Source organism: Centruroides sculpturatus, unplaced genomic scaffold (assembly GCF_000671375.1).
Source record: "Centruroides sculpturatus isolate CEXI.00-Female unplaced genomic scaffold, Cexi_2.0 scaffold1814, whole genome shotgun sequence".
NCBI classification, from domain to species: domain Eukaryota; kingdom Metazoa; phylum Arthropoda; class Arachnida; order Scorpiones; family Buthidae; genus Centruroides; species Centruroides sculpturatus.
In genome coordinates, this window is record NW_019385950.1 from 65,092 (window position 1) to 80,714 (window position 15,623).

Consider the following 15,623-nt stretch of genomic DNA (forward strand, 5'->3'; position numbering starts at 1 on the left):
AGTGTTAATCAGAGTTAATAACAATCAAATGTCCTACTATTTTATATTAATTTAACACAAATATGCAAATTTTTAGAAGTAAAAGGGTCGTGGAGGAAGACGACAATATTACATTTACAGAGTAGAATAAGGAATAAACTCAAATATTACATGAAAGATTAGATTGTGGCAGTTGGCAACATGGCATCTGACCACTTTAGTTCTGTAAAATAAGCTCGTGACAATGACTATTGGACTCCATTGTCTCTCCTGGAATCATTCATTCAACACAACGACAACACTACTCACAGATGTTAATCAGATTAATTGACATAACTGATTTCTTTTTCATGAGGTATGCCTATGTCGATCAATCCGATATATAAATTCCCACTGTCATGTCTATCATCTAGATTTCCTTAATCTCAAGAACAGAGTTAGATAGCTGAAATCTGAGACCAGATATGGAAACCTTAGGAGCAGGAAGCCTCAATTAACTATATATGAACATTCACTGCAACTGGAAGCCATGTTATTTCAATTCAAAACTTAGTAGAAAAAAGAATTAGATGAAGAAGTTCCCATAGAAAAAGCATTACATTTTTAATGCCACCTGCTGGAGATCATGTGCATAACCAAAGAGGTTACAATCAGCCTTAAGTTCTTAAAATGAATGTTAAATCTTTTTTTATAAGTAGAATGAACTCTTAAAATTTTAAAATGTTTTAATGTTTAAGAATTTTTGATAAAATGGTAAACTGGAAAAATTGCTCAAAACATGTTATTAGAAACACTATCTTATATGACTGAATTAAATTTAAATTTTTCAGAAGCAAAAAGTTGCTGGTAGAAATTTAGATAAGCAAAAGAAGAAGCTTGCTGAACTGGTATGTATAAAAATTATTTTATTTTTGTCTAGTATAAATTAATAATTTTTATAAATGTAATTNATTTTTTTGGGTTAATTTTTAAATTAGAGTCTTCACAGTATTTTTCCAAAGCTTTGATTTTTCGTCGAAGTGCAGCTGCAGTCGGCGCTAATACAACAATAGAAATTTAGATTTAGAATTGTGAATGATTTATTTAAACGTCCGCCATTTTGAAAAAGTAAGCAAGAAAAATCTATATATAAATCTAAAGCTGCTTTAGAAATAATTTTAAAGATATCATTATAAAATCCCGTACGTCTTATTATTTGATCTATCTTCAAGATACTTAGTTTTTCTCAAATACTAATTAGTCTGAAGAGGAATATAATTTAATGAGATTTGTATAACGTTTATTTTTTCCTTTTTTCTTGTTTTTTCAATTAGAATATATCCTAAATATCAAACATTTTAGCTTTAAAACTTTTTAAATACAAACAGACTAACAAATTGCAACATACAAAAGAAATAAGCAATTTTATCTTTTCTTAAAGCTTGAAAATTGTGAGTGAATCTTCCTGATAATGTATCTTGTCTCTTTATTCTTGATAATATAAAAATTAAAAAAATTCATTTTATATCTCATTATAATAGTTAATTATCGAATAGTAAAACACTTAAAATCAAATCTTTCGTTCAAATTTTAGATTTTTTAAAGGAAATAGTCACATGAAGTAGTCCTATTATATAGAGTCAATACCTAATATACCTTTTCTTTCGTTTGAAAGCTCAATAAAAAATATTTTTAGTATTTTATTGTATAAATAGACCTATATTTGGGTTATAACATATCTATAATGTTCACATTTATATCTTGAAGATCAAATCTATATCTGAAGCAACAATTTCTATTTTTACTATCTGGAAATTTTATTTATATCTAACAAATTGTTCGATAAAATTAAATTTGATTTTTATATTAAAATATTATTTCTGTAAATTCATATATTTATTTAATACTTTTATCTTATTTAAAACGATAGTTAGTTCTTACAGAGATTTTTAAACTAAATTTCTCGTATTCGATGCAATTTTAAGAGGAAATAAATTTGTAAATATTTGCTGCATTGCCACTTTCATTTTGAATGGATAATATAAAATACTTTTCAGTGAATTTGCAAAATATTTTTTCTTTTAAATTCTAGAAAATGATCGTTTCGAAACTAAAGAAAGGATTTAAATGATCTTCAAATTAGACTATTAATAATAGACTACTTATTTGAATAGACACTAAATCGGAAAAAAAACAGTGCCTTCCGACTAAATACGATTTAAATTGGTTACAGAAAAGTTTTTGGAGACGTAAGATTTCCAGATTATAAAGAAATTGTGGCATTAATGGTAGAGTCGTTTCATGATTTAGGATGTATTTTCCTCAAATTAAATTTTCCGAATTCTAACTTTGATTTTTCTTTTTTAAAAAACTTAGATCTATGTAAAGTATCTGAGTGCTTCCATCAAAATATTACGAGGATTGAATAATAATAATAAAAGCTTAAATTTAATTTTATCACTATTGACTTTGTTAAAGCATATTAATGACCATTATTTATATGAAATAGTTATTATTGCTTTATTCTTTAGTTATATTTATTGTATAATAAATACAACTAACTCGATAATTACTTCAAATATCAAATGAACAACCGATTTCCTTCATCACGCTATCTCTTAATAGCCCAATAAATGAATCTTGCTGTTCGTTTGATATATTTATTATAATTAGATATGTTTTATGTTTTAATAAAAAGTGTGTGATATAAAAATATTTCAATAAATATTTTCACACATTTTAAGAATTCACTATTGCCATTTCTTCTTTAAATTTTACAATATGTAAATTTTTAATATGGTGACTAGAAAATGGAAACAAGTAGCGACAGAGTATAATATTGTTTCTTCTACCACAGTCTACAATAAAAGGTGTTTAGAAGTTGGTCCACTTTCTGTAAATGTGAAGTGGTCGTCAACTTCTAATTTATTTATTTCAGAGAACATTTTTTCGTGAACTTTTGAAATATTTTAAGTTTTTGAATTATTTAACCATTGTCACTTTATTTTTGAATTTGGAAAAAATATTCCAAAATCACGAATATTTATAACATTTCGTTTAAGAATATAAAGATTAGTATTTATAGTATGATTTCAACAATAATTAATAAAGATTAAATAGATAAAAAATTTAAATAAATTATAAAAAATTTAAGCGATTTTCATTACCTCACTTTTGACTTCATGTTAATGGGCTGCCCATTTTTATTCCATATTATTGTCATTGGCTTGTCTCCTACAGCTCGACATCTTAAATTTGTTTCTTGGGATAAACCAACAGTTTTATTCGAAGGACGATCTTCAAAATGGGCCGGAACTAAAATCATAAAATCGATAAAAATATTTTATAATAAATAATCTCGTAAAAATTTTATATTGGTAATAAAGATAAATGATAAAATTTGTGTAACCGCATATGAATTTCAATTTATTGATTTATTTTAATGTTTTTACTTTCCCAGCTATTTTATATAACGAAAGGACGGAAAGAAAGTGTGGCTATCGGTCAAATAAGGACCCCTCTCAAGATTTTTGCATTTTTGTACTCAGACGACCTTGAAACGTCGAGGAGAAAAAATTCCTGGGGTTTTTCGACCTGGCCGGATTCGTTTCGAATTTTCCAGAGCAGCAGGCTGACATCTTAAGCGTTCGTCTTATTTTAATCATTGAAATTAATTCAATAATAATAAATTCCTTCGTCAAATAAAAGTTTTAAAAATAAATATTTCTTTCATATGAAATTACATAATATTTACGAGTGAGTTTTTAATATTTTAATCAATAATATAGCTTTAAATACTAGCATTTTTCTGTACATTTATGTCCATACAGCAAAGGAAAAAAACGGTGAAGTAAAAAATTCTTTGAATTCTTTAAAGAAGTTTTTCACNAAACTTAGAGCTTAATGATTTGTTGTTATGTAACAATTATATACTTTATATAGAGTATTAATCAATTCAACTGTTGGAAATTACAGGCTATTTTTACGCTATAATTCAGTTCAATTATTGAATAATTTGCCACTAAAGATAGGTGATAATTAAGTTTTTAATTATTAGTGCTGTTATCACAAAATCTTACCTACTGGTGCCAATTATAGTATAAAAATGACTTATAATTTCTGGCTGTTCAGTTGATTAATATACATTTAATGTTTTTATGATTGAACCAAAGGAAAAAAGACAAAACTTTAAATGAAATAATAACTTTTAGCATATTAATATTTTATGTAAATAATTCTAGACAAAAATAAATTTGATTCACTGATACGGAATTGAGTTCAAAGATGTCACAAAGAATATTAATCTGTTCTTTAATAAGACTGAATTTTTTAAAAGGTCTTAGATGAAGATTGTACTGACAAAAAAAAAAATTCATCTCACAAAATACTGGATTGAGATATGCATGAGATGGTCTGAGAAATAGTAATTTCAAACTATTTTTTTATTTCATTTGGCTCAGTGATTGAGTTATATTTGAAATACACTTGATTCTGTTGGAGTAAACATGAAGCATTACTGGGTGAACTCAATCAACAATAATCTTTAGTTTGTACTCTTCATTTGCTTTTATCTCTTCTGAAAAATGTAAACTGGAATTCTTAAAACTATATGGTTTGCTTCCACTTTTTCAGTGTGTATTCTTTGTGTTCTTAATAGGGAAAAATACTGCTTATGTGATGTAGGTGGTATTACTAGCACTGCAGTTTAAAAGTCAACAAACAAGTCAATACATTTAAAACAGATTTTATACAAATGTTTTCAATAGAACTAAGCAAATACAAAGCTTTTCAAAACATTTTGTAAGATTGAGGTTTCTCAACTTTTTTTTTGTGACACACTCTTACATTACAGGTTTGAACAAAAAAAAAAAAAACCATATATGTAATAAAGACTATTTCAAATTAAACTGTTGCAATATTCTACAAATGGTTATTTGAACAGCAGTTGCTATTCAATGACAAAATTTCTATCATCATTATAAACTCTTAGGTTTTTTTAATATATATTTTTTGTGTCTCTAAATTACTGCTCAGTAATAGCACCATGTAAATCATTTTTCTAGTGTATGATTTTTTTTTACAAATTTTAGGACATTATTATGATAAATAATCTACAAATTTACTTTGAAAATTGCGCACATAAATTTATATACATATATATACATAATAGACAGCTTTTACGACTAGTATAAATTTTCTGTTATGATTTATGAAAATGCCATGTTTAAGCACCATGTTTTGTTAGCCACTTCGACATGAAAATAGAACTAAAATTTACGACATTTAACCTACGGGAGTTCGATTTGCGATAGTTTGTTCAACGACGGGTTTCCCAGGAAGCAATTAGGCTGTAAAAGCGGAGGATTGTTTGCTGTGCCTATATATACAGTATATAAACAAAAATGATAACAACTGACATTAGTGAAATTGATAATAAATACGTGATTGTTTTGTTAAAGTGAAGCAATTATTGTTGAATATAATCAGTTTACTCATTTAATAAGCTTAAGTAATCGATAATAAATAGATGAATAAAACAAATATATTAAAGTGTTATTATAAAATGAAGTTAAGTAATAGTTAATAAGCGTACACAAAATTAAATACTTTATGTAAGAAGTTTCGTAAAATATTGTAAAATATATTCGCAGAAACCTTTTTAACTAAATTTTTCTTTTATTATATTTTAAAATTATTATATTCATTTGTGGATTGCAAAATATACACAAACTATTTATTTATGTATATTAGCTTAACTTTATAAAAATTTAGTTTTAAATGTAAATATGAAAATAAACTAACAAATTCCTAAATTTACGATTAATAGTTCTTTTTAACGATAGTTTCAATATTAAGTAATTTACAGTATTACCAGAAGGATCCATGAAAAGATTTTTACAGTATTTCTATATTTACTTGTATTAAGTGGGGCAGATTAACCTGACGGATATTAATATTAAAATAATATACAAGTTACGTAATTATGCTACATTAATTTATCATCATCCTACACTTAACAACAAAGCATTTAACATAGGATTCATGAATAATCATCTTTTGAATATAGTGTCTGTGAGATGGCGTCTATTGTTGTCTACACATTCTTGCAATCGTTCCGTACAGATTTGTATGACTTTCTACATTTCAGGAGAAATTGTCGCCACTTCATTCTTGATGTTCCGTTTCATATCCGCCGCAGTCCTTGAATTGCTTCCAGTATGAGCCGTTGCCTCGTCCTGTTGAAACCACAGATTCTGGTATTCAACACCACACTGGCTCAACTCCAGTTCAAGAAAGCTGGGAAGCATTTCGATGCAGCGAGCTGAATTTATTGTCACAGCCCCGTCTTCTTCGTCAAAGAAATATGGACCAATCATTCCAAAAATTTCTACATCACACCACACAATAACTTTAACAGTAGGTAAAGTTTGCTCATGTAACTCGAGGGTTTCACAAAACAAAAATGTATTTTTATTACAGTATTTTACATCGATTTCAATTGTTATTAAATGGCCTCGAGTTAAAGAGCCTGTGAACTTTAGGACTTCAGGCCACTCTTTCACCCTTAATGTTTCAGTTACAACCGTATTTAAAAACAGTCAGGTTAATCTGTCACACCCTGTAGAATAGAATCTAATCAAATTTATTTTTCAATTTAATAATATTTATTTTGGTTCTTATTCTATCAACGATAGGAATTTTTATGAAATTGGGATTTTAGTTTCGTGTTTATATTTAAGTGATTACTGAATGTTTACGACACGAATTTTAATATTCAATTTAATTACTTGATAATGTGACATTCTGAAAGTAGCATTTATATTAAGTACGATTGCTTTAGCAATATATAATACAGAACATGATGAAAAATTTGCTTCATTGAACAAGAATTTCATTAGAAATTTTCCAATAACTTCCGCTAAAACAGAAATCGCTTTAGCCGAATAATCTTTACATAGATCTATAAAACGATATTAAAACTAAAGCTGTATTGAAATTAATCAATTAAAAATATTAAATTTACATTAATCAATTATTAAATTTATTANTTATTATTAACTTTAATTTCTTACAAATTGATATCTGTTTATTCAAGGTCTAAAATTAAAGAGCATGAAATAAACAATTTCTGAAGTTTAGTAATAGATCTTCTTGTCATCAAGAAGAAACTCCTAATCTGCTGTCTAAGTTGAAACCCTATTTCCTTAACTTCGCTTGATCCTCAGCTTTACATCATTCTTTCGTAGTTTGTCTCTCTTTTTATAGTGATGGGACGGTGACTTTACATTGGTATGTCTACTTGACCCTATTTACATAACCAGAGTAGCGAAAATGTTAAATACAGTATTCTTTCAACTTCCCTTCGGAAGTCTCCCTCCCGAGATGTCATTTCTAGATTGACATATTTGATTTGATTTGCCTTTGTCATTTGTTGTCATGAGGTGATTTTCTGTTTTCTTTGTTTTAGAATTTTGTCCAGGCGAAAAGCAGTAGTCTATCCTTAACAAAAAAAGCCCCAAAATAAATAAGAAAACAAACTAAAAATAATCCCCAAACAATAAAACAGATTGCTGATGCTATTGCAAAGTTACTTGTTTTGTTGTAGCACCAGCATGCAATGACAACCACTCGTTTTTATAAATTCCCTTTGATTTGCATATAAGTTAATCATTTGGCATTATAATAAAATAGTCAATGTATGTTGGATCACATTGAGCTATATTAATACTAGTAATTACTAATTAGGATTATGGTTGTTTATATTTGTAAGTTATATTCTTATTTTACAATTATATATACATAAAATGTAAGTAGGCAAAGAAGTTTAGTATATGTATTTTTTTTTTTTTTTATAGGAAGCCCAACTTGTTTTAGCTTCTCCTAATTTAATATTTCGTCTCAGTCAAAAAAATAGCAAAACATACACATTTTTCTTATCTTCAGAGTTTGAGAGAACCCAGTGGATTGAAGCAATTGGCATTCTTCAGTCATCAGGTTGAAATTTAATGTGTTTTGAGATTTCCAAACTTGCATTTTGTCATATAATTTTTGCAAATGCTAATTTGAATTCTTTTTAATATAGCACCTGCAACCACTCTTCCTCTTAGTACATATGAATTGCAAGCATGGATAACATCTTGTAGAAAAGTAAGTTGACAAATGCTTATAGTATTTTAAAATATTATAGCACACAAGAAATTTAAAAATTTCTGACAAAAGTCCCTAAAGTTTAGCTGCTACCTAGGTATTTCAGGTCAGATATGGAAAAAATTTAAATAATGCTTCATTACAGCTAATGAGTACTACTTTCTGATTACATATTATCTGACATTACTTTTTGCCATTTATTATTTTTAATAATACAAAGAACATGTTACAATAAATCTCTTCACTTATTACTGGTATCAGTTTTAGAGCTGGTAAATGAAGTGTGTGTGATACATCTGGACCCAAATGGTTGTAAGACCATATGCAATGTGGAGGAACATAAATGTCATGACTTTTCCTCATCCTTTTCAGTGGTGTGTTGTACAGATGTTTTGTTGTCATTTTTATATGTCATTAATTTGGTAAAATGGACATCACTAGTGTGTTCACAGTAACCCCCAAAAGATGGTCTAAGTTGTATGTAAGTTTGAAGCTATGAATTTATTCCCTTTATCAGTTACACTGTTTTTGTAAAATCTTTGAAAGTGTTGCATTACTCCAAAAATATGCACTGATCTATCTGCAGCAGAGAACAGAATTATTATGATGATAGAAATGGCTAAGTCATGACACATGGTTCTTGCACAGAATTAAAGACTAAACTTGAAGGGATGGGTGTAAAAAATAAACTTTTTATCTCAAATATGTCCTAATTATATTACTTTTTGTTTTTTAGCATTTAGGAACAAACCTAGGTTCATTTCTTTTGAGATCAGGTAATCATCTTGGTTCATTACTATCATTTTTTATGATTTTCTAGCACAACTTATTGAAATAGATATTATATAATATCTATTCTCTCCTCTAATAGATAAAGATGAAGATTTGTTAGTGGGTGACCTCTATTTAGTGGTACATTGTTTGCATGGACTGTCCAGGCCATCGGGTGAGACTTTTGATAGTATTTAATAATGACAACAAATTGTTTTAGTTTTTCTAATACAATGTTAAAAAATATTGTTTCAATATTCTTACAGACATCTATCTCTGCTTTGAAGTAGATTCATACGGACATTTTTTTAACAAGGCTAAAACAAAAATTTGCAGAAATTCACCTGATGTATGTTTTAATCAAGTAAGTATATTGTATTTTTTAATTTATGAGTAATATTGTATTACTTTTAGAGATAGCTATAGAAATATAATTAAAGATTTGAAAAAACAAGTCATGCATTTTGTAAAGTACTATTATTTAATCGATAAGACGATTACTGACATGAAACTTTGTGCCAGTGAAATGTCTGTTAACCTAACGGGTACTTTACGTGGATTTGCGGTTAATTTGTCAGGCCTGGACTTATGCATGTACCGAAAGAATTAATTACAAAGTTAATAATAGATCAAATATTTAATAGTAACTCAAGTAACAACTATGTACAAGATTGAATAAATTGTTTTTTGCTTTTTACTAAAGAAAATCAATATGAATAAACCTCACAAAACTCAATTCAATCTACATACTAACTTAACACTATTCCCCTTTAGAACTTGACAAAACTCAAGGACTTAACCTATATACAACAAGTCTTATCAACTAAGGTCCTAACTTTCACCTCAATATACTAGGAACCTTTTATCCTTAATCGTCGATCCTCTAACTGGAAATAACTTCTATCACTTGGAATCGCTTCGATCGCTATCAGACTTCACTCATTTGCTGCTATCAGGAGCTCACCTTGATCATCTTCGCTTGAGGTACTGGTTTTATACTCTGAGGTGAGATCACTCCCCTCATTTACATACTTACACCTAACATTTACTTTTTTCTCTTTGCCTGGCAGCCTAGTTTCTGACAATACTCGCTAACCTTTTATATTATTCTTTCTTACATTTTTTGGGATATTTTAATTCTTAAGGTTTAGCAAGTTCCCTATTTTACTGCTTGTGGCGTGGACTTACTTTTTTTCTGCTTGGGAGCGCAAGTGCGTGGGAATTTTTCCTATGGTGCTTCGTGTTGAGGGAACCTTCGTCCTAACAAAATATAAACCCTGAACAAAAATAGAATAAAAAGCAAAATAAAAAGTAACGCTTGGACTCAGTTCCTTACAATTTGTCACCATGCCCAATGTTCTGTAATAATTACAGAATGTTTTTTATGCTAGATATTGGGTAATATTAATTAGGCATGACTTGATTTTCAATTTTTTTTTTTCCAGAACACTTGTGTGTAACATTGAAAGCAAAAAATATTTAAATTTAATGACAATACAACAAACTTTGATTTGTTGTTACTGAAAAATGTTCAAACAGTTAAGTAAAAGCTGGAGATTAGCAATAACAAATAATGGGCAAACCAGGTTTGCAATGATGTGATATCTAATGATTTTTCACAAGTAATTCATAATTGAAAATGTGTGTTTGATTAGTGCTTAAAATAATCAAGACAATTCCTTAAAATATAACAAATGTTAGATGACTGTGAACACACTGAGCAACAAGTGTTCTAATATCTAAATGATAATCTCCATCCAGGAGTGACAGTTGCTATACCAGTGATGATTTTATTTCTGCATTGACCATGTTCTCTAGAATTTTTTTTCTTTAAGAAGCCAGATTGTGGCTATTTGCTGGCCAGGAAATGTACTCAATGGATTCTATCTCAAACATAGATATACCATCTTTCTTCAGCAAGATGATATTGAAAAAGTTCTAGCCTGTCCAAACACATTTGTAAATGCTCCATGATACATTTATCTGGGAAGAGTCACAAACATGTAGAATTTGGGAGTTTGAACAATCAAATAAGATTTTTTCAATTTTGATGAGGCAACTGTCATTTCATTAAGGTATCATTACTAATCATGAATTCAACTCAAGAATGAAATCAAGTCTGGTAAGTATGCAGTTTCAGATGTTTATGAAGCACAATTTGTATGGTTGTTTTAGGAATACCAAGCTCCAAGCCATGCTTACGATTGTTTTAAATGATCCACGGTTTCTTCCAACATAGAAGGTTGGCCTGGATATTTCTTAATGTGTACACTTCTGGTTTCTTTAAACTGATTCAATGCTTTAATTTTGTCTTTCACTGTATGTATAGTCAAGATCACTAACTTTCCTAAAAAATTTTACTGAGAAAATCATAGTTGCATATGCATTGTTTGTTATTACCTTTTCATAAATATATTAATAAGTTAAAAACTACAAATAAAAGTTTTATATTATCACAGAGTAAACTTTTATCTTATTTTTAACATTATTAATCACAATGCTTTATGTTCAAAGACTTAGGTATTTGGAGAGAATATTATCAACCCTATAAAATTCTATTCCAAGCAGAAATGATGTCTGCTTTCAGTTCCTTGATGATGTATTACTTTCTGGCACAATACACTATGATGCAGTTCTGATCTTAATCAACACACATGTTAGTCACTTCAGCACTATTTAGCTCACATTTTAATGGCATATGATGTTTTATAAGAACATTTTGATAGTCACTCTTTGGCATTTAATTTTAGTCTTGGGGAACAGTCTTTATTATTGTAACAATCTCTATTTTGAACTTGATGAGAAAGAAGCTATCGATCTTTCTGTAGATCACTCCAATTCCAATGACAATGAAACCCATCAGGATCTTTATAGATGAGAAAAAATTTAACTTTTTCCCAAAATGAACTGTTTGAAACATACATCTTTGCAAAAGAAAATCCTGCTAGTTGTGACTTTGCTTTCATTTCCACATATTGAAGATCATCTGATGTTGCCATCACTCCAAGAGTAGTTATTGAGCAGACTAGAAGCTGCAGATGTATTTGCGATACTTACACATCTCAGACAGATAACTTAGATGACCTTACTTTGTTTGATTTCTTTCCATAATAGTCAGGATCTGTTCAGAATGTAAAATTGAAAATTACTTATTTTCCACATTGATTTTAATGCTCTTTGTTCAGTTATAATTTTTATCTTGCACTGTATGTCGATATTGATATTACACTGTTATGACTGAGATGGCTACTACATGCTTGGTGATCAAAAGAAAACACTCTGGGCTGGTTGTCTAAATTGGTAGTAATTGAAACCAAGTCTACACAACAGACTTTGATGATAATGTCAATGTCATTTAATCTTACACTGTTCTTGTTGTAATTGTGCCTCTCTGATATTGTCCAGTTACGAGAAAGAATAACTATAAATGTAATAAAACTATACTCTAATGCTTTATGGATAATAATAATATTACTTACCTCAAACTTGTCGACTTATGAACACCTCTCAGATCTTCAATTAGAAAATACTACAGGGTTAGTGACAATTTCTGTTCAGATGTGAGTGGTTATTGGTAATCCTCCTTCATCAGTGCTCTGTATATGAGGGAGAATGTCTTATCCTTCCTTAGGAAATCTTTCAATATATTTTGGGTGACAATTTCTAAATTCTTTATTGTCATACAGTACAGGATGGTTTACTTGCCCTTTAAATATTCTAAGTTTTCTAAATTCTCTGTAAAAAATTTTTGCATACACTTCAGTCCAACTAAGAAATCAGTTACTTTCACCAGCTCTGTTATTTTGAAACAGTTTTGAAACATGGTTGTTTGTATTGTTCTGTAATAATGTGAAGCAAAGGAAAATGGCTGAGTAACTCAGCCATTTTCCTTTGCTTCATATTATTACAGAACAAAAAACTATGCATGTCCAATGTTTACACACTTCACAATGCTTCAATCTTTAAGTAGACTGAGTTTTAACAAATGGCTATTAATGCTTCTACACAATTTAAGGTAACAATAAATGATTGAAATCATAGACATGTTTTTCAATGGCACTGAATTTACAGGTTAAATTTATACTCTTAAATTTTTTAATTTTTGGCAAACAATTTTAATCCACATAAATTTTTTAGGATTTTGTTATCGAACTGGAAGGATCGCAGACACTTCGAATATTGTGCTATGAGAATCATCCCACTCAAGGTGCTATTCTAAGAGGAAAGGCTGCATTAGAACTGACACGTTTGTGGCTAAATGATAAAATGCAAGAAAAATCCATAAGTTTGCAAGAAGTAATAAAATTTGCATTTTGATTATTATTTTTAATTACAGATTTAATATGCTAAAAAACATGCACTAATTTTATTGTTTTGCAGTTCATGTTGACCGTCAGTTTGAAATTTGTGTCAGCAGAAACAATATTGCAAAGGATTCCGTCTTCAAAAACGGTCGGTCTTTTCGGAGTTAAAATACAACAAGTCTGCAAGTGAGTAAAACCCTGTTTTGAATTATTATTCTTTTCTTATTTCATATTAAAATTTCATGTATAATAGAGGAATATGAAAGGACAAGTAATTAAAGATGGTTTGATCTTTCAGAAAAGAGAAATCATCCGTACCGTTTATCATCACCAGTTGTATACGAGAGGTGGAGAGGAGAGGGATGAATGAAATTGGAATCTATAGAGTTTCTGGTTCAGCATCCGACGTTCAGAAGCTGAAGAAAACATTTGAAACTAGTAAATATTGTTTTTTCTCCATAGAGTCTAGGAAATAAAATTAATAACAGAATCTGATAAAAAATTTTACTTTAATTTTTCCTAAAAAGCTAACACAAATAGTAAATATGCTTACTGTCTTAAGTTTTTTTTTTTTTTTAGCTAAAGTTTCTAGGATATATTATTATTAAGTAGTTAGTGGCAGATTAAATTTTATTAATATAATTTTTAAGTTGAAAAACTTCACAATATAGAAAATTTAGCAAAACATGCAAAGATTTATAATCTTAACCCTCTAAATACTTCTTTCTATGAATTTTTTATAGACGATGTGGGTATATTTTCATTTCCACAGATTTTAGTTAATGCAATTAACATTTTTAATTCTACATGCTGTGTGGCAAAGGAGTTGATGACAATGTTTTTCATATACATTCATTTTATTTATAAGAACAATTTGACCATATATCTAAAACTTACATTTCACATATTCTTGCTGGTCATGGGGTGGTGTTAAACTACGTCTTAAATCCACATTAATTATTTTTGTGGAAGTTGGTAACATTGGAATAACAGTGTTTTTCACTAAACTACGTCTTAAATCCACATTAATTATTTTTGTGGAAGTTGGTAACATTGGAATAACAGTGTTTTTCACTGTTGTTTGCAATTTTTATAAACTTTTACAATTAATGCTTCAGAAATGTGTCCAAAACGTAATAGTAAATCTAATAGTGCAGATAATGTGTTGCTCTATTACCATGGAAACTAAACCTGTCCTTATAAAAAGCAAGCACAGTTTAAAAAAATCTGCATTCAAAACACCCCTATTAAGCAGTAGTGAGCAGATAAATGAGCTTCAATGTACTTAGTAGAATACATTAAGGATTAAACACTAACAATGTGTGATTATTCTGGGTACAAATGTACAGTACATTCTAGGTTCATTTTTGACTTAAAACTACACTTTGGGAACCTAACCTGATTGTAAGTAGAGGAGCACCTGTACTCAAAATTGCTATTAATTTGATTTGGGGAATGAAATATTCTATATCCCTCTTAGGCTGTGTTTGTGCACATTAGGTAAGAGAAATGCACAAGTTTCCTTTTTTGTTGAAAGTTAAATCTGTCAAACTTTCTCTCATATTTTTCTTGTTTCCCGAGTCGGTGCACAGTAGTTTGGCAGCCTGTCTTTCGTGCAACAACGAGGCATGCCATATATAAAAGGAAGGAAATATTAATAGAGTTAGTAAGGGAATGGCCTGAAATTTAGAACCGAAGAATGGAAGGTTGTCAGACACTTCCTTCCTGCTTTTTCACAAATGCAACTAGAGATAAATCAGGGAGAGTATGCTTGTGGGCAAGTTCTCTTCCTATGTGGCTTTGTTTGCTTGGTATTTCTCTCTCCTACATAAATGTAGCCTTAGTCCCTCAATTTGTTGGATGTTAAATTGTCTTTAAAGACTGTAGAATGTACAATGGTTAAATGTAGGCCTTGCAGTCTTTCAAAGAAGAGAAGACCTAACCCCAAGGAAGAATGAAGAGTTTAGTTGAAGTGAGAAGGGTGAATGAAAGAAAAGAATGATAGGAAAGTGTGAAAACATGAGATCCAGAGCAGTCACCAGGTCCTGTTTATTTAAACAACCAGAGTTACAATATTGTATGTGATTGTAATTCTACACTTGAGAACAGTAAACATGCCTCGGCACTTTGAGGTGAGGGAAAACCCTAGGACAGCCTTTGGCTTTGAATTCCCCCCAATAAAATCATGGGAGTAGAGCCCAACCTGGTGGGGGGATGGGGGCAACAAAGAAAATTCCCCCTTGGCTCCAGAGGGTAAGAGCCGCCACAAACTAGTGCTTTGCAAGAGCAAAACACTAGCAAACATGTTCTAGTACAACCGATGACGTTGAAGGCTCTGCCCCTTTCTTCTTGCCCGCACGGTTTTTCCTTTGCTAGCGCAGCAATATGAGAGTATACTCACCGATCACAGAATTCAACAACTAGAGCAGTCATGCTAGCAAG

At 29.6% G+C, this 15,623-nt stretch overlaps 1 protein-coding gene across 1 annotated transcript in view; it reads left to right on the plus strand.

Annotated features, from left to right (window-relative positions):
• The window catches only part of LOC111612772, a 69,542-nt gene that overhangs the window by 49,513 nt on the left and 4,406 nt on the right, over positions 1 to 15,623 (plus strand). Inside the window, 9 exon segments of the mRNA XM_023354024.1 lie at positions 810 to 866; positions 7,815 to 7,953; positions 8,042 to 8,106; positions 8,843 to 8,882; positions 8,978 to 9,052; positions 9,144 to 9,241; positions 13,015 to 13,173; positions 13,258 to 13,367; positions 13,480 to 13,619. Coding sequence (XP_023209792.1) covers positions 810 to 866; positions 7,815 to 7,953; positions 8,042 to 8,106; positions 8,843 to 8,882; positions 8,978 to 9,052; positions 9,144 to 9,241; positions 13,015 to 13,173; positions 13,258 to 13,367; positions 13,480 to 13,619 — 883 coding nt within the window.